This window comes from Tachypleus tridentatus, chromosome 7 (assembly GCF_004210375.1).
Source record: "Tachypleus tridentatus isolate NWPU-2018 chromosome 7, ASM421037v1, whole genome shotgun sequence".
NCBI lineage: Eukaryota > Metazoa > Arthropoda > Merostomata > Xiphosura > Limulidae > Tachypleus > Tachypleus tridentatus.
In genome coordinates this window covers 20,398,281-20,421,889 of record NC_134831.1, presented here as the reverse complement: position 1 = coordinate 20,421,889, position 23,609 = coordinate 20,398,281, and the positions used below count along the sequence as shown (strand labels likewise).

The 23,609-nt window shown below is 32.9% G+C and overlaps 2 protein-coding genes across 4 annotated transcripts in view; both read left to right on the top strand.

Moving 5' to 3' along the window:
• LOC143255255 (TGF-beta-activated kinase 1 and MAP3K7-binding protein 1-like) overlaps positions 1-23,609 on the top strand; it is an 81,560-nt gene that overhangs the window by 51,615 nt on the left and 6,336 nt on the right. For 2 of the 3 annotated variants that reach the window (XM_076510644.1, XM_076510646.1), the window contains exon 6: positions 7,497-7,647. In XM_076510644.1, the coding sequence (XP_076366759.1) occupies positions 7,497-7,647 (151 nt within the window). The remainder of the gene's footprint in view (positions 1-7,496; positions 7,648-23,609) is intronic. The other variant, XM_076510645.1, reaches the window with a different exon arrangement.
• LOC143255257 (uncharacterized) lies at positions 18,646-23,529 on the top strand. Its single transcript, XM_076510647.1, has 2 exons — positions 18,646-19,114; positions 23,448-23,529. The coding sequence occupies exons 1-2, from the start codon at positions 18,741-18,743 to the stop codon at positions 23,476-23,478; spliced, it is 405 nt and encodes a 134-aa protein (XP_076366762.1). The 5' UTR covers positions 18,646-18,740; the 3' UTR covers positions 23,479-23,529.

The window sequence follows — 23,609 nt, the reverse complement described above, 5'->3', positions numbered from 1 at the left end:
ATGTTGCTTAATAATTGGCTTTCTTTTTATGTTATTCAGCATTCATGTATGACTTCAAATAATTCCTCTTCATATGTATAGGACCATTTACATACATTTGCTTTTATATGTATATATACTTATATTTTCATTATATGTTGTCATGAACATTAATAGTTTAAGATAGCCTGCATCTGATTTTCATGCAAAGTACTTTGATAATGTGTTTGGATTGTGATTGTGAGACTGCATTTTGATAGTCATGGTATTGCAATGTAGTTCCATATAACAGCTGTGAAACTCACCACATTCTTCTTTCCAGACATCACAGAATAAATAACAATGCCAGAATGCAGCTAAGCTAATATTTTTAAGTTAAATTTCTGATAAGTTAGATTAATATTTCTGCTGTTACCACATAGAACATTAATACATTTTGATAAAGTTAAGTAAACAAAATCACAAGGAAGGACTGCATTAAAAATACTAACTTCTAGCCTCGTACTAATTATACTAGTTTGTTATAACTTAAAAAACAAGCCAAAACAAAAATAAATTAAACCAAAAATGCTTCACTAATTGAAAAGATCCTGGGGTACAAACTATAATGTGGGGTTATAGAATGTACCCTAGGTTTTGGAGGTCACTGAAGAAGTAGGATCCACATTGCAGTGAGGACACATTCTTAACCTCCATTCACCAGTCTCAAAGAAGAAATAAAAGAGTAGCAATAGCTATAGAAATAGAAATTAGGAAAGTGAAATGTGAGTGCTCAAGCTCATAACATCCCACATCTATGTCACTCTTTGCTGCCTGCAGGCAGTTGTGAGAAGGTGACTGCTCTTTGAAGTAAGTAAGAAAAATTAATTGAAATAAAACTATGGTACTATTATTTGGGGGTAAGTAAATTAAAAGCTTACCTCTTGAAGTCAGCATTCCAGTCCCCAATATGGTAAAAAGGCTTTAATTGACAGCACAGATGAAACACAGCTTCCTCACTCTTCAAAAGAAGATGTACACACTTCAAGTGTACCAGAAAAATCTAATAAGGGTGTGTGGCATTATTTTTAGAGCTTTCACCATTCATTAGATGAAGTGAGTGATTCTTGCAAAAGTCTTGGATACTTTGTTTCTGAAACACCACTCAGTAACTTAAAAAGCAAAGATCACAATACCCTTTCAACTGAGTTTTTGAACACCTAGTTATCTTAATTAATTGTGCAAACTTTTGATGCATTAAGTATTACATATACTAGTATCAGCCACTTCAAACTGTGTTTGTTGAGCAGCTGCCATTCAGTATGCTTTGGATATCTTTTACAAGTAAACTTTGCTTTGTACGTCAGAGAATAAGGGTTGCAAAGCATTTTTGGTCATATTACTCTTAAAATCAACAAATGTTCTAACTTTTGATAATGAAAAATTAATCTTACAGTTTAGTGCATAAATTGTAACTTACCATACCACCCAATAGCTCAGAAAGAAAGTAATATTACTTTTCTCATTATATTTCTTGACCTTACGACTCCCTTGATTCATTATGATTGAGATGTAATCATATAATATAATACATAAATTCTACCTCACAGTGTCACCTGATAGCTTCAAAGGCAAAGAATGCCAGTTTTTTTTCATTGATCTTTCAACCTGAATAATGATCAAGTTGAATCACAGGAATATTGATTGTGAGGCCATCAGTGGCAGTTTGATCAACTGTTGCAGCTATCTTGCATCTCTAGATCTAATTCTGTTTCAGTGATCTGTTGTTATGGTTTCTGACCAAACCAGTTGATCAGTTATATATAGATGATGTTGGTTAATGTGCACTTGACTACTGTAATTCATGCATCATTGGACTGACTAATCAGAGCAGAAGGTGAGATCCTGTCTATTCAGAGCAAAGATATGTCTATGCTACTGGCATGTATCAGTGTTACACCCAATCTCCATTTTGCTACATTTGTTCCTTAACCATCTTGCTTTAGGTAGATAGAAAGTGCACAGGTCATGACTTGTTAGAGGGTTACATTCAAAATTTATTAAACTACTTTATTTTCACTGTATATGAATAAAGTTTACCACAAAGTGTAGGTAATAAATCAAGTTTTGATATTATATAGGTTTTATGTGTTTAATTTTTTAAGGAAATATTTAGAGATATCCTTAATCTCCCCTATTGTTCTGTGCTTCTAAGACCTTTTTATCTTGACATTCCTTCCTTACTTCTGAAAATTGTACACTATGATGAATTAACTTGTTTGCATAAGTTATAGTAATATCCTTTCAGAAAGAAGAGATAGTTTGAATAATACATCATGCATAAGTGTGAGGTCAAGAAGAAATTGTTTTTGATGAAATTCATAAAGTCCCCTGAAATTGAATTGGTAAAATTTTGGTCAATTTTTATCAGTGCTACTACTAACAGACTTGAAACCATAGCAGTAAGACATATAGCCTTTCCAAATAGCTAAAACATTCTGAACAAACTTCCAACCCATGTAGTTCTCAACATGCATCCAATGTTTTTCATCTCTTTGTTAAGCTTTGCTGTGCATTGTTGAATTTCTCTTTGGTTCTTAGAAGATTAGCCATATAAAGAGGAAAATTTGTTCATAAATGAATGAAAATAACTAGCACTGTATATTTTGGAAATTGATTCTCCAACTGAAAATTTGAGGCAATGATTTGAGCAATGTTGTATTATAATATTGGGGTACTTCTTCAATATCTCTTGAGCCACACCAGACTTTTCCTTAGCATTACACTGGTGCTATCACAAGTAAAAGCAAGATTGATCTGAAAATAATTATTATCATATGCATAAGTAAGTGTTCATTTATTGTTTTCACTGTTTTATCAGATAATTCTACCAAATCCAAAAATATAGATAATTTGACTTGTCTGTATCATGTTTTAAATAGACTATCAAAGTTACTTTGCTACTAAGGATGGTAGACTCATCTATCAGAATAACTGTTTTTCCTTTTATTTTGAGTATTCATTTGCAGATTCCTGATCTCATTTTTCGTGCAATGGGGTCAATTGTTTTAGTTACACTAAATTGTGAATACAAACCTCGTAGAATTCCTGTGCCAGTTAATTCTTTCAACTGTAAAATGTGGCTTATCATTTATGGCTATAGAATATGCAGTTTTAATAGTTTTGCAGGTAGTCTACACTTCAGATTTATTTAAATGATCTGCAGTAATTTGAAGTGTTTGTTCTCTTACATTGTGAAGAGTTTTTACAACTTTGTTGTGTGGCTGAGTCTGTGAATAAAGTAAAATTTTCTCAATGATATTAGTTATACTGATCATGTGCTGCAGCTGAAAGTAACTGAAACTTAAATCCATTGTTTGAAAAAACTAGCACCTTGTGAGTTAAATGGAATGCTGCACATCCAATATTTCTAGAATCACTCACAAGCCACTGGTAAGCCCTTTTCTTGTCTTCTCATATCTCAGCAGTCCAAACTTTAGGCCACACGGACTTGAGTCCATCATTTTTGTATTCAGTTGTATGTAGATTTGTCAATGTCACTTCACTGAAATTTGATGTATCAATACAAGTAGCTTCTGAAATTTCTTTTACATGTTCATTGCTACCCACATAGTCACTTGCACATGTTGCACTTTCTTCCATTTCTTCTGCATCATTTTTTTAATGAAAAATGGTTGCAGGGATGTTTATTTACTTTTTTTCACTCATTTTAAGTCCGCATTTTTTTTAAGATAAAAGAAAGTTTGTAATTAGTGAGAAGACTAAGTTAGAAATACCAGCTAAACCAAAATGAGCCATATTTATATTACTGGAAACAAAGTGTGTAAGTATGTTAAAATAGGAAACAAAATGTTCATAAGCTCTTAGATGCTTTTACACCTATACTACTAAGCATCCCCCACCTGGGAGGATAACTGATGATTGAATACATAACAAGTTTATTTGATCTTACCAGACTTTTTACAGAGCCATGTCATGAATATTTTCTCTCGCATTCATATAGAACTTTAGAAATCACTGTATTACAAACAAGCTTATAAACCATATACTGTGTTTTTGAAGCCAGAAGAATTCTGGGAACATTGCTGTTAATGATGTCAAAGTAGAGTGCCAGATAAATAGTCTAATGCAATGAGTAGCAGTTTATTACTTTATTTATGATAGGTTTCTGTTTCAGCAAATAAGAGTAAAATAAACATAGGAAATAGGTACAAAAGGATTAAAAGTATATATTCTCAGGAGATTTGCTTTGGAATTTTATGGTCTGTTATGAAAAGTACAAACAGTATTATTCACTTTGTTTCACTGAGTTTTCCCATCAGTTGCTAACAGTGTAATAACTACAGAAAATAAGTGTGATAAGGTGAGAACTACAAACTCCAACTGTAAGTTGTTTGGAACTTTGTGATCAATTCTAACAGAAATACACATTTCGTATTTTGTACTCTTTCCTTTTATTTTACTTTGATAACTTGTCTGCAACCTAGATGAAAGGGTTACTGATTCTTTTTTTTTAATGATGGACAAAACATCACAAAGTTGTAAGGTCAGATTCATTCAAAATTCTGGGGGAACAGCATTCTGGTTATAAAAAAGAAAGGGTGAGAGAATACTGTTCCCATACTACTGCCTCTTTGGGAAAAATGACTTTACATCACAGAGTCATACCCTTTTGCTTGCTCACAGGCATCACTTCCAATAAGGCCTTGCATCTTAATGGTGTCTGACTTTGTATCATGACAGTGAGATTTTATTTTCTTCATGTTCCTTCCAACTTTCCTTTTTTTCACAGATACTTCTGTCAGGTTTGGGGTTCTCTGCAGAGGAATCAACATCATTCTGGTTCTTAGTTTTTGTATGAAGCATCTTAGAACTTTGCATTACCCATCATGTCTTTTGTTTCTCCATCACCATTCTGAGTTGGTTCATGCACACAACTCTACTATGATTACAGACATCAACAGTGAGGGCACTACATGTATTCACATCCTTTGTTTTACTGCAGTATTTTTGCTTCTGATGGGATAAACGTTTTTACTGATTCTCTTTTCTGAGTTCGTCATTTTCTTCTCACAAAGTGGATCATCCACTTTGGTGTTTCAGTGTATTTTGACCTTCTGGATTGTTTGATGATCTATGCCTTCACTACATTAGCAAACCACATTATCCTACTCTACTGGCCTTTAGTTCCCAATCTAAAGTTTCTGACAATGGATATCCAGAGTCAGTTGTGGAATAACTTTTCTTTATACATATTTTCCATTGTCCTTTCTTCCTCAGTTTGTGGTCAATATTATTTTCTCTAAGTGCCTGGTTTTCCTTACTGCTTTATCTTAAAATCTGCTAAATTATATTTTTGCTTGTCATTTCAACTTTCTCAAGGGAACCAATCCTATTATTATTATTATACAATTATCTTTTTGAAAACTTTCAATTTCCATTTCTCATAAGAACATGGAATCTCTATACTCTCACCACAGGCTGATTTTTAAATTTCATATATGATTCTTTTTCATTAGTGGCTCAAATTTTAATCTGTTCTTGTAGATGCTCTTCTCTGGTTGTTTATCAGTTTTGTTTTGTTATGGAGTTACTGTATTAGGTAATTAATTTTTCTTATTTCAAACTACTCAGCAAATTCTTTCTTTACGTATTTGTTTCATAATTATAGCTCGTTAGCTTCCTCTGTTGGTGGTCAGAGAGCTGCCTTATTTGCCACCTTTAGATACTGTGAAAGCCCTTAATTTATTTTGTTTTCAGTATTCAAAGACCTGTTTCTGGCTTTTTGTGTTTAGTAACCCAGAAGTTCTTTGCATAGTTCTAAATGGGACTTCAAATGGGTGCTTACTTTTTTGGCATCTCCCTTTTCTTGTACCTTTTACAATTTGTTGTCCAATCATACTTTATTTATTATTGGGATCATACTGAATAATTTTTTTTATCTATGGTTTCTATACTTCTCTTATTTTCTTTGAAAGCTATATATAAAGTTTATACATATATAAACCTATGGTTGTGCTTTTATATCTAAAATACAGGCTTTGAAAGAAGGTAGTGATTTTTGCAACTGTTCTGTACCTAGCCTGACTATTTTTTTTATTATCATGCAGAGGAAAGGCTTTTATCTCTTTATCTTTTATCTGCTTATATCTTGGAAAGAATCCAACTATTTGGGTCTTGCTTCAGCTATTTTATGTTATTGGTATGAGTAATTAATCTATCGTGTTTGCTAGTATGTAAATCTAAATTTTGGATTACATCTTACCAAAGTTCATCATTTAACAGTGGTTTTGGCATTCACTATCCTTTAGTAGATATTGTGCTTACAAGAGAATGGACAAATTCTAGTGGTTCTTTAAGCTAGATAAAATCTCTAGTAAATGAAAATATTCTCTGCTTGCTGCTAAGTTAACACTTTGGCCCACACCTCAGTTATGCATGTTAATCCAGGTATTGTTTTACAGCTTAGTACATTATTTAGGGCTGTGTTTTTAAGAGTTGATAAGAATTATTTTGAATTATTAAACCATGTGTACAGTGAGAGATGTGTTATTTTTATTTTCCATATTGTATTTCTTATTTATATAAAACTATTAATGGAATCATGTTTAAGATGGCATTATCTGCAAAGTTCAGTATAGTTTGTAGTGTTATTAATGTTGGCTATATTTTTATTGCATTTTCAGTGATATTGGCAATATCAGTAATATGATTCAGTCCAAACATGGTGAGAGTTTAATTTAAAATATATTTCATTCCCTGTAGGAGAATGAAATACAACCAGGGGAATCAGAAACTTCTGTTTCCCTTCCCCCCACTATGAGAGTTGACTAGCACCTAACTCTGAGAAATGTAGATAATATACAGAGGAATCTTTGTTGATATACATGGCTTGTGTTTACTTGTATTTGTGAAGCCAATTAGCATGAGCTGTCATAGAGGAAAGTAGAGAAATACTGACTGAGCACATTCTTTTCTGTTTAAAATACAAACACATATTGTAGGATTGAAATTTAAATTAAGTTTGGTCAACTTTTCCTGGAACCTTTTATGACATTAAGCTGAGCATGAAATGTTTCATTTTCTTCTTTTTAAAGTTACCCAAGTTTGTTAATACATTGTTATGTTATTTAAAGCATAAGTTGTTTTTTCTCCCCTTATGAAAGAAGTTTACAGCCATTCTATAGGTAAAAAACAAATACCAACTCTGTAATTGTAGTTATGGAATGTGTAAAATTTTCTGTGATCAATAGCTGTAGCATTTCTTTAGCCATTATACTGAAGTGCTTTAGCTCTTTTTTGATTAATATGTATCATTTTTATAGTTAATCTGTAGCCCTTCCTAAAGTGTTTGAATAGACCAGTTTAACAATAATGAGAGGAAATTTGTTATTATGACTGAATGATTTGTTTGTAGACTTTGACATTTAAGAAATAGGTTTAGAACAATATTTTCAATAAGTTTGTATTGGGTTTTTATTTTAAAGTAATAAAAACAACAAGTAATACTTATTCAGTTTTTGTAACTACAGTGATGCTAAAGAAGAACCAGTAATTGCTGAACCACAAATACAAGGTGGAATTGAGATTGAAATTTCTTGCCAGTTTCTGGTCTTAATGTCAGTTGGAGTTTATAAATCTATTGAAGAAGCTACAGGTACTTCCCAGGTAAAGGATTCAATTTTGTGCATTTTGTTTGAAAAACTTAATCTATCCAATATTTTGACTTACATCATTTCAAGGATAAGGAAGTTCAATCACTTCTAAAAAAAAGTAATGTAAAATGTGAAACAATAGAAATATAAAAGAAAGGCTTATTGTTCACATTATTTACCAAAATATTATTTATTTATTGCTTTTTATAATGTTTCTTGCAATGCTCTGTCAGGTTTTACAGTTGGGTACAAATGGATAAGAAAAAAAAGGAAAAGAACTGAATAAGTAAAAAGGATGAAATATAAAATATTAACATATTAAAACTCAGTATAGCCTTTCTGAGACAGGCCTGATGTGTCTATCCTTGATCATGAGTCAAAGACCATGTCATTGTATTTGTAGACTTGTATTCAAAATTTTGTTGAACTGCTATTTTATAAATTTATGCTGATTGGCTTGGTGTTAAATTGTATATTATAATTCAGGTTTTAGTATTATACATTAGGTAATTTCTTTGAGTAAAAGTACATGTTAAAAAAAATCCTAAATATCAGTTTTTGTTTGTTATGTGGTATGTTGAATGCAATATTGATTCAGATTACGTATTTCTGATGTATAAATACTAAATCTAGTTTTTACAAATTATAAATTCAAATTACTGATATTGACAAACTAGGATATAAAATTGGAACTTCCTGTATTTTCTATTTGCTGAGATATTATTGCATCTAGTGTACAGAACAAAGTGGCCTAGCCCACCTCCTCCTATTTTTGAAAGTATTGGCTTACATACACCTACTTCTGTCTGTGAGATGTTATTAACCAATCAAAAACTCAGAATGTCCCTCATGTGCTTTTCTGGACCTTTGTGAAGTATTTATGTGGAAAATCTTTTCTTTTCATAGTAGATTCCAAGTGGTTAAAGTAAAACATTATTGAGCATAAAAAACTGTATATGTATATTGTTTAAATCCAAATACAGATTAGTCACTAAGCCTGATAAATTACAGTGGAATTCTGTTGTATTGACATAGTAACTTAAAATTATTTTATTTTACGTTCTCCACATGCTAAATATGATAAGGCCTAGCATATTATGGCAAACAGCAAATGAGCACAAACCCATAACTAAAATAGATAATTGTTTTCTACACTTCTTTATTTACTATTTTATATTTTAAGAAAAGTAACTGAAATTTAGGAACATATTTATAAATAGTAATAGTGTATATATGTATATATAATGTATTATAATCAAAATGTAATTGCATTTTACAAAATGCTGGTCCACTAAAACACAGCGAAGAAAATTACCTTTATAAACACCAATTTTGTATTATTGGATATAGCAACATGAGTGAGACACTGCTGAAAGATTAGAAATTGCACAAGTTTTTCCACAGTGTATCCATACAATTAATGCATACTTGAAACAGTGGAAGAATAAATTGGGATTTTATGTCATTTCCTATGAAAACACTAGTCATATTGGTGGATGTGGTGTATACAGATCAGACTGTTGAAACAGATGTTTAGAAACTATGATCCTTATGCTCAAATTACCTTATGAAATGCAAGCAAGAAGGAGAAGCAAGCTTTAGACGTGACAGTCTTATGAAAAAATTTGGAAACAAATACTGTAGTGCTATTAACAAGATGAACAATCATCAAAATGAATGTGGTTTTATATTGTGATGGGGATTGATGATTAATTAACACTTCAAAATCATAATATACTCAACCTCTGAATTTGTATTATAAGATATTCCCCCAGCCTGGATTTTCCAAACTAAACATAAAGTAGTTATACTGTACTTTTTAAAATGTTCATAACTATTCACAAAATTTTGCAGATTATCAGTAAACATTATAAGGCATTTGTATACAAAGTATTAGATTTTATAATTAAGTTTTAACATTTTTTAATTACAGTAATGTGAAAAAGTTAGGACATCCTATGAAAGCCTGTGTATTTTTGTAACATTTTTGGATATATAGATATTTAATCTCAATTTCAACAATACTGAGAGATTATAGGAATATAACTAAACAATTAAAACTGAAGAAATGACTTTTCAAGATCTTCTGTAGATGTAATTCTACAAAAATGCATATTCTAACTGAGGAAAAAGTTAGGACACACTACCCCCAAATAGCTAGTGTTACCCCCTTTGGCTGAAATAACTACAGTGAGACGCTTCTTGTAGCCATCTGCCAGTCTCTGACATCGGTCTGAAGAAAGTTTGCCTCACTCCTCAATGCAGAATTCTGTCAGCTGTGAGATATTTGAGGGGTTTGTTGCATGTACAACCTGTTTCAAGTCACCCCACAGCATCTCAATGGGATTGAGATCTGGACTTTGACTCGGCCATTTCAGGACTCTCCATTTCTTAGTTTTTAGCCAGTCCTTGGTGGATTTACTGGTATGTTTTGGGTCATTGTTGTGTTGCAGGGTCTAGTTCCTCATCAGCTTTAATTTTCATACAGATGGTCTCACATGATCCTCAAGCACCCTCTGATACACAGTAGAATTCATGGTGGATTCTATGATTGTGAACTGTCCAGGTCCTGCTGCAGCAAAGCAGCCCCAAACCATGACACTTCCACCTCCATGTTTCACAGTTGGTATGGGGTTCTTTTCCTGGAATGCTGTATTTGGTTTATGCCAAACATGTCCTCTGTTCTGGTGTCCAGATACTTCAATTTTGGACTCATCTGTCCAAAGAACATTATTCCAGAAGTCCTGATCTTTGTCTACATTCTCTCTGGCAAAGTTCAGTCTGGCCTTGATGTTTTTCTTAAAGAGCAAAGGTTTCCTCCTTGCACACCTCCCATGCAAGTTAAACTTATGCAGTCTCTTTCTGATTGTAAAAGCATGCACTTTCACATCAACAGTAGGCAGAGCCTGCTGTAGGTCCTGTGATGACATGTTAGGGTGTTTGGAGACCTCTTTTGCAGTCTGCTCTCGGGCTGAACTTGCTTAGATGACCAGATCTGGGCATGTTGGCAGTTGTTTTGAAAGCCCTCCACTTGTTGACTATTTTCCGGACAGTGGAATGGCTGATTTCAAAATCTTATGGGATCTTTTTAAATCCCTTACCAGACTCATAAGCTGCTACAATTTTCTTTCTGAAGGCCTCAGACAGCTCTTTTGCTCTCACCATGGTGCTCGCTCTCACTTCAGTCAGGAGCATACCAAACTAAATGTCTGAGTGTGATGCACCTGTGTGTGAGTTGAGCCATTTTAAGTGGGAATAAATGTGGGGGTGTCCTAACTTTTTCCTCAGTTAAAATATGCATTTTTGTAGAATTACATTTACCGAAGATCTTGAAAAGTCTTTTCTTCAGTTTTATTTGTTTAGTTATATTCCTATAATCTCTCAGTATTGTTGAAATTGAGATTAAATATCTATATATCCAAAACTGTTACAAAAATACATAGGCTTTCATAGGGTGTCTTAACTTTTTCACATGACTAATTATTTGTTCATGCTTTTTTCTAGAAGCAATATTCTAATAAATACTATCTAATATACAAAGTAATTTTGATTTTATGATTAAAAAGACTATTATGCAACAGAAAAGTGTCAGATTTCTCATGCAAAATCTCTATAACCCTCTTTTATCATCCAGATAATTATGAAACTTTTATTTTATCTGTTTTCTCCATTGTATCTTTGTATGGGTTTAGTTAAACCTAAAGTATGGTTTTTCCATTCTAGAATTACCACAAATTATAATACAAATCACATATGTTTAGTGTAAAAGCTTAAATCTTATAACATTTTACATGTATAAAAATCTACTATTTTTATTTTGTTGACCTTTTGAACAGTGTCAGACCAATATTACAGAAGTTGAATGAAGCAGCATACATGCACTCATGCTGCCATATCCAATAATACAAAACTGGTGTTTATAAAATTACCTTTTTTGACTGTGTTCTAGTGGACCAGTATATTGTAAAATACAGTTAAGTTTTGATTATAATACATTACATATATATATGTATACACATCATTACTATTTATAAACAAGCTCTTAAATTCAGTATACTTATATATATATGTATACACATTATTACTATTTATAAATAAGTTCTTAAATTTCAGTTATTTCTCTTAAAAAATAGAACAGTATTTAAAAATATATAGAAAACAATTATCTCTTTTAGTTATGAACTTTGTACTCATTTGCTGTTTGCCATAGTTAGCTCAGTCTTATCATATTTTGCACATGGAGAATGTAAAACAATTTTTTTAAAGTTTTATATATGCATTTTAAAATAACAAAATTATAAATAACTATTTCAATCCAATAGAATTCCATTATAATTTATCAAGCCTTGTAACTAAGCCATATTTGGATTAAAAAAACAAAACAAAAACATATTAATGTTATACTGCTTGAAACATACCATGACAAAAAAGGGTTTCTTGTCGATGTATAGATAGTTTTTGATTGTTTATTCTCATGTTATAAACAGAAGAAAGTGTAAATAAGTATATCCAAAAACAGGAAAATGAGGGTGGGACCACTATGTTTGATTCACTAAATCTAGCAACATCTTAACAAATAGAAAAGATACAAAGTTTTTATTTTATGCTTTAGCTTGTCAGTATCTGTAATTTGACTCCCTAATTGGTAAGAAGCTATAGATTTTTTGTGTTTGGACATCATAAACATATAATCTAAATCAAGGCTGCATTCATCATACTATGTGATGCACAAACATCAATATTTAGGAATTATTTTCATATGTACTTTTAATTTGAGAAATTATCTAATGTATAATACTAAAATCTGAATTATAGTTTACAGTTTGATACCAAACTTACTGACATATATTGCAATAAAATTATGAGTGTAAGTCTACAAACATGATAACATGGCCTTTGCACCATCTTGGTAAGGTTAAATGAGTGATATTTAAGAATAAAGGGAATTCTGTGTGATTTATTACTGGGGCAAAGCACATGTGAAGAATTTAGTATGTTGATGTTAATATTGTTATTGGAATAATTCTGTTACTTTGTGAAATTGGTAATTTCATCAGCTTTAGAACTTAAGTCAGTATTATAAATATCTCAAATAGATATACTTATAATGTATCAATGGAAGGTCTAGGAATTTTTTTTGATGAGAAAATACTTGAATGCATTTATTTTATTATTGTGTGGTAGAGTAGTACAAGGACTTTATATCTTTATTGAAAACATTGTTCAGAAATGATACTCAACTTTCCAAAGAGGTATTATCTCATGTCAAATCCTGAAAGGTTTTTGTGCATTCATCAGTCCTTGAATGAAACTCCCACCTATGCAGGTATAAACATATACTGTACGAAGTTACAATGTCATCAGCATTAGATTATAAAGTAGCCACCAAATAGGAAAGTAATGCATCCTCCATACACATACCTTAAGTGCTTTGTGCTAACCATTGGTATTATTTTTTATGTATGATATAATATTTTCTTTTTGTTGTTGTTTCTTATTTATACTTATTTATCATTTGTAGTTTAGTTTCTTTGCAAAAGATACCAAATTTTAATAATTGAAGCTGGATCTTATAATTTGAATTATATTAATTTTATTTCTTCACTGTTTTAAATTAGAAAATTTTAGGAGTCTGTGATATATTCTCCATCACATCATCTCCAGTTTTGTCATTATAACAGTGGCCAAATTCTATGTGCCATGGACTTACCAGACCAGATTTAAAAAAAAAGGTTTTGGATTGGCATGACTATGAATCAGTTTATCTGTGTTTCTGATGCTTTATAGAAGGATTCATCTATTACTGTCCTCATTGGCAATTGGAGACAGGTGGCTGATTCCATTCTAATCTCAGATCCAGGATTTCTGTCCCCTTGCTTCACTTAAGCCTGCTTTATCCTCTCATGATTCTCACCTATTGTTCTCATCAGCTGATTTTGCTTATGGTTCTTCTTCCCTTCCCATTTGCAAGTTATTTTATTGGTATGTGACATTTTGGGCCACCTTATTGCACGGGTTTCTTCCTGACAATCTTCTCTTTCCCCATCCTCTAATACCCATATTTATGGCAATACCTTTCTCTTATGACTTCATGCCAAACTCCATCTGATTCATTTTCACAGATATCTCAAGATTCTTATTCTATGGTGTTTCATTGTTATTATTATTCTTTCCACGAGCTTCTGTCCTTTGAATCTCTTCTTCCAGTCTGGGAATCTCCTCTTACTTATTCTTTGCCTCTCTTTAACCTTTATTCTGCTCTTGCTCAGCTTCTTTGTTCACATGTCACCTTCTTTCTGAAGCTTTGCATTGTCAACCATGAAAGTTTCACTGGTGGTAAAATTGAATCAACCTGTTCTTCCCATCTGCCTCAATTTTTAAAATATTCTGTATTGTTCCAGTTAACTGAGCAGATTTGGGCTTGTTTAATCTGACCAACCTTGTAACTACAATAAAAGCATGAAATTATACATACTATAACTCTGAGTATAGTAGGTGTACCAGGATGAAATTTGACAAACAGTTAGTAAGCATTAAAAGTCTATTGTACACAAAAAGACAAATTTTGTAATAAAGTATTTGAACTAAAAATGTTTGTGAATTTCCAAGTCTTTTATTTAGTTTATCTGAGTACAAGGTGTTTCCATTCTGAGAAAAAAAATTCTTTTCATTTTACAGTACTTTTACATGTATTTCAATAACTAAGAGCATGTAGTTTTGAAAATTGCCTTGAATGTTAAGTATAAATGAGTGGGGCTTTCTATCATGGGTTGAAAAAATTTACTTACTTTACACCGAAGGAGATATTAGTGTATTGAACTTGTACATTTGACCTTGTAATTGTTTATAGATTTGCATTTAGGATGTGTCAGAGTGTAGTTATTATAATATTGAATTATACAAACTAAAAGATGAGAAGTTGGAACACTAAGTCACATAGTGCACAGAAATGGAAATTAAGTATTTTATTTTGAAATTAATATATTAAAACTTTTTTAATGCTATAAATTGAATTATAAACTACACTCCAATGCTAGTTTTATTGATGTACATTGTTAATGAAGCTATTTAATAAAAGTTTGAATGTAACTGAGAAACTTGTGACATGTATAGAAGAGTCAGGCATTTATTTATAGTGCATTTGCTTATGTGGAATGCCTTAGTTTTTAAAAATCTAAAGTGCCTCTCTGAGTTTTACTCAGGGACTCTCATGTGATAACCTTCGTTCATGATGGCGTTTTTGGGAGAGTTCATCATCTGTTGGAAACTGAGCTAATTTAGCTTGTCAGTAGCATTTTCTGTTTACTTTTATTTTTCACTTTGTTCAGTGCAAGCAGTCTCTACAGGTTCACTGGAAGCCTCATTGGATCATACCCTGAATGTCTTCTCATCCTTTCAATACTTTCCAACATCCCCCTTCTTGAAGGGTTGCGCACTGCAGATCACAAAGGTGATATGAATCTGAAGCCATCCACTGGTTTCAGTCTAGTGGGATTTTATTCTCCCACTTTGTTCACCTGCAACCTGTTTTTTGCAGAAAACCTTCAGGCCATGTAGTTCAAGGTTTACATGGATCCTAGAAGTGCTTAAAAAGGTTTGGAAAATAACCTAGTAAATTCCACTTAAATGTTTCAGAAGTCCTAGAATTTACGTCTAAACCATAGTGAGATCTAGGTATAACAAATGATATGTCTATTTTCATTTTATGTGTTCATAATTTTGTTCATTTTACTCCATACAGTAAAAATAAACATGAATAATGAAGGAAAAGTTTACTTTGTACACAAGAAATAATTAAATGAATGCTGCCAGTTATTAAATCAGGCAAGTAGATGCCTGCATTGTGATTGGACTTAAACATATAGTACCATCAAAAATCAAGTCCTCATTATTAGCACAATTTTGAAGAAAAACACATCACAAATTGGTGAATGAATAGGAAATGTATACAAGTGGTGCATTGGTTTGTGTAAATCAAGAATGAATAGTACATATTTGCACATGTAATCCAATTTGAAGTCATAGGCATTAAAAAGTCTTATTCTAGAACAAACAAATGCATATGTACATATTCACAAACTACTGTGTATAGTCTATTGTCTTCCTCCACAGGATTTTAATAAGATAAGATTCAAATGGTTAGAAACAACAAACTTTGGTTATTAATATATTTTACTTTTCATGAAATAAAAATAATAATAACTAATAAATAGCAGAATGACATTTTGATTCCAACTAACAAGTTATCAACTTGTTACCACAGCAGCTAACTTCAAAACATTAACCAAAATTTTAGGTGTCTCTTACCATGGAAGCCACTCAATCTTAATTTTTTTTAATTGATATAAAATGCTTACTCCATGTAAATTAACTAGCTGGAGTCTAAATTGCTGTCATTTATGTGAACATGCCACAGAAATTAAATAAACCAGTTAGACCTTAGTTTTCATTTCTTCTTTTGTAAACAATCAACTCTGCATTAGAATCACTTAAAAACTTCCAGTAAGTCTGAAGCATTGAGAGAAAGTCAGACACATGGGTAAAAGATAACATACTTTTTAATACAATGAACAAAACAATGAATGTAGTTGGCTTGAGGTATGATTTATCTTATTTTCTGTTGAACCCCAGAGTATTTGCTTGTCATGACAGCTGTGCCATCTTTCAGGTTTTATAGGGGGCCATATTCTTTACAGTAGGTATCTGTGGATAGTTAGTGTTAAATTTCAACAATAAACTGACACCATCCATTTGTTTTAAAGTAATATACACAAGCTGAAGTACCTTTCTTATGGATGGAAGTTGTGTAAATTTCTAATTAAAGAATGGTTATCTTAGGACATGAAAAGTTGCTTGTCTTATCTGTAGTTGTATAAAACACCCATACAAACTGCAAATACAAAATGTGAAATTGCAAACTTCATTGTATCCCTATATGGACCTAACAAACCTTCATGCCAAATTTGGTGAAGGTTCATCAATAGGAGGGGAGGTAGTGGTTGAAATGTGAAAAATGTCCTCAATAACTGCAAAATTGAAAATTTGTATGTTCTCCTGCATGGACCTAATGAACCTCCATACCAATTTTGGTGAAGATCTGTTCATATCCTGTAACTTAGTTATATGAATATGTCAAGTTACTGTTCAGACATTTAAGAACTTACCAGGTTTCTTCTGAATTGATAACCACACAACAGTTATTAAGCAGTATAAATGCCAAAATTATTTCCATGCTACTTTATTAGCATCCAAATTTAAAAGTAAGCTTTTTAACCATTTTTGAATGGTTTACGTATCTATAAAAGCATTTATATTTAGAAACATTTAAATGAATGTCAGCCATTTCAAATTGAAAAAAAAAGATCATTTAAGAACCTTGGGCTTGAGACCCCCCAATATTCTTACCTACATATATTCATAAAATATGGAAAAGACAATCGTTGTTGTTGCTTAACAGTTAACATCAAAGAACTCATTAAGATGGAAGTGCGTGTCGTGCGTCCCATAGCAACATACTGAATGCACTGAAACTCGTGTGCTGTATTGCCTCTCCCTGTGTAATTCTATCATGAGCTTTGATGAAGATTAGACAACCACGTTTATTTCATGTTACAACAGATCATCAGGGAATTTACTTGATAAACCAAAGGTTTCACAGGTATTTACGCATTAATTTTATTTATCTTTTATTGAAAATTAAAACATAGCATGCATGTATAAGTGTACTGTGTATAGGTCAAAACTATGAAGCATTTAGCCGGTGTTGTGTCCTCTGTTAGATCATTTTGCATTGTGTATCAGCCATCCAAAACTGTACTGATGATTGTGGCATACACTTAAAATTGTGACTTACAATCCAATTAATGTTATACTTATGATTAGATAATAACCTTACATGTTAACTGACCAAATAATATTTCTAAACAATTCTAGAATGAATTTTGAAATTCTCATTGGGCTATATAGAAGTGCCTAATTTAATGTAATGTAGTAGTTACATTATTGTAACAGGTCACATTTATGATAATAAGAACAATATCACAATCACAGTTTGACCTGTATGAATAATGTGAACTTATGAAGAAACCAGCCTTTCTGTGAAGGTCAACTGCCATTTAGACATTTTGTTTTAGTGTTACTATGACCATTCAATATCCAGGCTGCAGGTTTGCTTTATTTAAGCATGCGATTCCTGCCTTGAATGATTTCAGTATATGATCGCCGAGCCGCTGTCCATGATGTGCCTGCAAGATCCTATGCCAGCCGCGCCTCTCTCCCCTGCTCACTCTCATCAGCTAACAATCGGTTCAGTCTGATCGAGATCCATATGCCAGCCGCACGCCTCTCTCCCCCCTGCTCACTCTCATCAGCTGCCCACAACATGCCCTATCAAAGCTATGTTTGTGTTCCCTAATTAGCACCATAGGTTTGCTTTGTTTGAGCATGCAATTCCTGCCTTGAATGATTTAAGTATATGATCGCCGAGCCGCTGTCCATGATGTACGCTCTGCGTACGGCTAACAATCGGTTCAGTCTGATCGAGATCCATATGCCAGCCGCACGCCTCTCTCCCCCCTGCTCACTCTCATCAGCTGCCCACAACATGCCCTATCAAAGCTATGTTTGTGTTCCCTAATTAGCACCATAATCTTACATTATCACTACCCTCTAATTAAGTATTTGTGCTATATGGTTAAAGATAAACACTTTCTCTAACAGTATTTCACAGATATGTTCTGGATTTTCATGTGCTATTAATATAATTTGGTGATTTCAATGCTGCAGAGCAGTTGTTCATAATGTTGAACTATGTTTAGTTGTTATTTGTTCCTTATTCATGAAATGACCCAATAGTATGTATGTTATATCTTTTTCCTTAGATTTCGATGTTTAAAATGAATATCCTTTGTAAGCCCTAATGCCAGTATAAGGAGAGAAATTCCCATTCATTTCATATAAACTAACACACTCTCTATGCCATCATAGACAGGATGCTCAACGAGCTGAATAGAAGATTCTCCTCTGATGCCTGCAGTGTTCTGATGGGTGCAACTGCATTGAACCCAAAAACACTCAACATTTCTGGACAAGCAAGCACTCTTAGAAATGACAGCAAACTATGGTGTGGCAGAGGATGACCTCACAGTGGAGGCCCACCAGTTGAACTGGCTAATTACCAGGAAGAAAGACAAGGGGCAGGAAGTGTCCACTCCATTGGAGCTTGCAACCATGCTGGAGCCTTACAAGGATGCTTTCATGGATCTCCACAAATTTGTATGCATTGCTGTGACCCTGCCTGTCACTTCAGCTGCCTGTGAGAGAAGTTTCTCATGTCTGAAGCTTCTCAAGACATACTTTTGCAATGGCAGTGGTAACAACCACACCAGCAACCTTGCTGTCATATCAGTAAACTCCAGGAGGGCAAAACAACTCGATATTGATACTGTTATAGACACATTTGCTGCCAATCACCAAAACAGGTGCATTGTTTTGAAGTAATATTGACTATAAACACAACATGATGAAAGATAGTTAGTCTGATAGTGACCTTACATTTCCTCAGAGTGTATTAACTTCACATGAGATAATTCATTTCTGCTATGTAAACTATGTCTTTATGTTATATTTCTTTTGATTTGTAGCTTTACTCTTAATGGTATATTAAATGTTCAATCTAAGCTAGTCTTGATTTTCTTTATTATTATGTATTACCTTGGGTGGAATTTAGGTGAGCTTCCTCTTTTACATATATGCATATTTTCATAAACAGATTATTTCTAATTTGTAATAATGAATTATGAATGAGAGTATGAGTTTCCAATGAAAACGCAGTTCAAAATAGCACACCTTTCTGAAATGTACCTTGGTATTTACATTATTATAATTTACCATCTTTACTTCATATTGATGGCAATTTGGGAAGCCCCTCCACAGTTTACCTCAACCCACCCAAGGAAAATATCCTGGCACTGCCACTGTAAACTGAAGAAACAAATGTTTGTGTATGTTAACCAAAACTTGTCCTTTTGTCCCAGTGACAAGTGAAACTTTTGGAAATGATTTTTTGTCAAAAAAAGATGTCATATGTAGCCAAATGCAGCCAAGTGCAATCTATGAGATGCTTCCCATACCAGGTTATGTTCCTTCACACCTTTTTTGTAATAGTATCCTTCTAAGACTGCATCAACTGAACCAGTTGCCAAAACATGGCTGTATTAGTATATCCCACAGATCTGCACTGCCAAATCGATGCCCTATGAATGACAAAAAATTTGTGATAATATAAAATACTCTCTTTTGCAAGACATTTCTTTGAAGAATAGGGTGTAATGATGAGTAATGTATCTCAAATTCCTTACTATATATTGTTTCATCTGAAACCAAAAGTACATTTGGCATATGGCTGTCAGTAATATCATTGGCACCATAAAACATACTGACAGTCTCAGTTTGCCACCTCATCAGCATTCAAGTCAGTAGGTGGTATGTCTATCACTGAAAGGTAGCCAATTTTATGTGGAAATGGAATGGCACATTACTGTTTTAAAACTTAATTGAAATAACATCTTCTGGGCATACTTTCTCTGTAACCTTCCTGTGGGATTGGCAAATGAGCATTAAGTCATGATAGCAAATGAAATAAATTGTTGTTGTGAGCTTGTTGCCACAACACTGGTTGTTTGTCTGTAACAATTTCCAATGTGTCTTCAACTCAAGAACAACTGTAACATTTGTTGCTTCGGTTTATTTTCCATGGCATATGTGTGTTATATGTTGAACTGATATTTTGTGGGAGGAAATATCAGTTTGTAGTCCAAGGTGCTTCAGCAAAAGAAGCAGCAGATAACTGTGTAACAATTCCTGTTGGGCAGTGTGTTGTATCCTTTCCTGAAAGTGTTTCCTCTTGAAAGTCATTGTTATTCCACACAACAGAAATAGGAACATTAGAAGAGATATTGGTAGGTGTGATTACTGCCAAATCAAACTTCAGCCAAAGCACATTCAATTTCCTGATACTTTGCTTATCTTTCCAGCATTTCTGTTTCTTCCCTTGCCTTCTTGACCATGAAGTTGCAGACAAAGCAATTGCTTCTTTTCTTTTGGGCTGTTTGTCTCTGCTGTTATAATTGCCCCTTTACACTAGTGAAACTTAAGCTTGCTCTTCATTGGTCTTGCAATATATTGGCCAGTCCAAATGACATTCACTGTGAAATGCTGCACTATCTATCTCCTGCCTCTAATGCTCTTCTGGTTGTTTTTAAATGACTATGGCAGGATAATATTTTTCCTGTTGATAGGTGCAAGGTAATTAATTGTTCAAGCTTGGAAAAAAAGAGACTTAAAGGACCAAACAAATGCCTTTCACCCACCCAGCATGGATTCTGTCAACAATACTCTAGCATGGGCCACCTGATTCAACTTGAAACTTTGATCAGGGAAGCACTACTTAAGAGATACGACATTTTGCAGGACCCCATTCATATGGGTTGTATGGCCATTTGCCTGTTTTTATTCATACTTTTTTACATGACAGGTGATTCCAAGTTCATATGGGTTTAACCCTTTCTTGTTCTTTTATCCAGGACCTTGAAGTCCCTCAGAACTGTCTTGAGTGTCTCACTTTTCAGTATCAATATTAATGCTATCACTACTTAATTTCTTCCTTCTGTCTCTGTGCAGATGACTTCCATATTTTATATCAGTCATTAAACATGGGTTTCTTGAGCAGCAGCTTCAGACTGCCTTCAGTCGCTTGTTGAAGTGGACCGTAGCAATAGTTTTATCTTAGTCCAAAAGTACTTTCATCCACTTTTGCCACCAACAGAGTTTATGCCCTGATTCCATGCTTCATCTTGGTGGTGATGTTTTTTCTGATGTCCTTGAGGCAATGTTCTTGGAGCTTATCTATGACTATAAGCTTACTTTCATTTCTCATGTAAAGCAGCTACATGTCAAGTGTACAAGGGCACTGAACATCCTCTGTGTTCTTTCTTCAACCTCTTGGGGAGTGGGCCAATGTTCTGTACTCAGGACATATTATGCCTTCATTCAATCCACTGCCCTCATTGAGGCCTATGGTTCTGCTAGGGTCTCTATCTTGAAGATGTTAGACCTCATTCACCATCTGAGGCTTCAGCTCTGGATGGGAGCTTTCTGCACTTTTCCAGTGCAGATTTTGTATGCTGAGTTCCACAGATTTTTCTTTCATGTCTACTGTTTATAACTTTTTTTGCACTATGCTACAAGCTTCAATCCTTACCAGAGCATCCCAATGGCTGGCCTATTTTTGTCTATGTTCTGTTTCCATCCAGTTTTTCTGGACACCTAACCATGTTGGTAGTTAAGAGAATGACATTGCTTGCTGATACTACATCTAAGTTTCTGTGCTGTAGTTCCACCATGTCCATGTCTTTTCTATATTTGGACTACAGGCTTCTGTATAAGGCTTGGCTTCGTGCCAGTTGGCCTGAGGTGAATAACATCATAACACGTTTTTCTAGATTAAACCTATCCTTGCTCTCTGGCTGTCTTGTTTCCAGAGGATTGGAAAGAGGAAATTGTTTTGTCTAGGCTACTCATTTGTTACAGTTTTTTATCTCATGGTTTTCTTTTATTTGATACTTACCCACCAGTGAGTAGCCTTTGTGACACTGAAGTCATAATTTCACATGTTTAACTGTCATGTCCAGTCAATAAACCTCCATTGCCTATTTTTTATGAAGGGTGATAAATTAACTGTGTTTAAAAACGTATTATTTGTAGGTTTTGCTTTTAATAATTATAAGTTGATGTTTTATCTTCAAAATTTGTGATATTAAATCATCAGAATTCAAGTGTTATCTAATATCAATCTGTTTTCTTTGATTGTATGTATACATTGCATGAGTTAGACCAATTTTAAAATACAAAACATTTTTATACAATTTGTCTGATAGGTGAAAGACCTGATTTACTGTATTTAACCAACATCTCTGTATCTCTGTGTATAATATATACATAACTTGGTCTAACTATTCTTTGTTATCAGAAGTAAGCCTTTTTAGCATTTTTAACTTGTTTATCCTTAGTGACCTAAACTATAAATTTCGTCATTAGATTTATAATTATTACAAAATAAGAAAGCTTTCTGTCTGAAATATATAAGCAAAATCAACTATCAAGTGCAAAAATATTACCACATTCCTTTTTAATAATTTTTTTTTCAAATATTATTGGCTGCTTTAAAGCTAAAATAAGCAGATAATTCTTGAAACATTATGATATTGACAGGAAGTAACACAATACAGCTGTTATATTGTGATTTGTCCAATATGACAAGACTTACAGGATAGAGCTTATAAACCCACTTTCACTTTCTACAATTGAGATTTTTCTTGTTATATTTTGAATACAAAATTCATTCAATTTTTTTGAAAAATTCAAATATATTCTTGCTGCTGATTATGGGGTTAGAGATTATGCAAAATATTGTAACTTGGAAATGTGTGAGGAACTAGATAGTGAATGCAGAGTAAAAAGTAGACTAATACTAGTACCTGATGACAAGTATAATTAATTATAGTCATGCTTTGTCAGCTTTAAAAATATATTCTCACCATAACTGTTGTTGTTAATAACATTTAGTATTTGTTAATGTTAATATTTGTGTAACTGTATGCATTGAACGTCAAAATACAAAAATGTAATCCACATTTTAAAACTTGTCTTATAGTATGTCATAATGTAAAAAATTAATAAAAAGTTAAAATTACCAATATATTTTTCTTTTTCAAAACTGACATCTAATGCATAATTTTTCTGATATTATTTTAGATACCAACAAAGAAATTTCATTATGCAGTAACATAAAATGTATTAATTATTGTTTTGTGCAAGAAAAATAAAAGTTTATGGTAAGTACATAAAGTATTAATCCTTTATTTGAAGTTAGTTAATTTTTACAGGCACAAACTAATGTTTTTTGTTGTGTAAACA

What these genes read in the sequence shown, in the direction of transcription:
- LOC143255257 (XM_076510647.1), top strand. Translation starts at nt 18,741, where the DNA reads ATGACAGCAAACTATGGTGTGGCAGAGGATGACCTCACAGTGGAGGCC. An exon ending in GCTGCCAATCACCAAAACAG is followed by an intron (nt 19,115 to 23,447) that starts GTGCATTGTTTT and finishes ATATTATTTTAG; the next exon opens with ATACCAACAAAGAAATTTCA.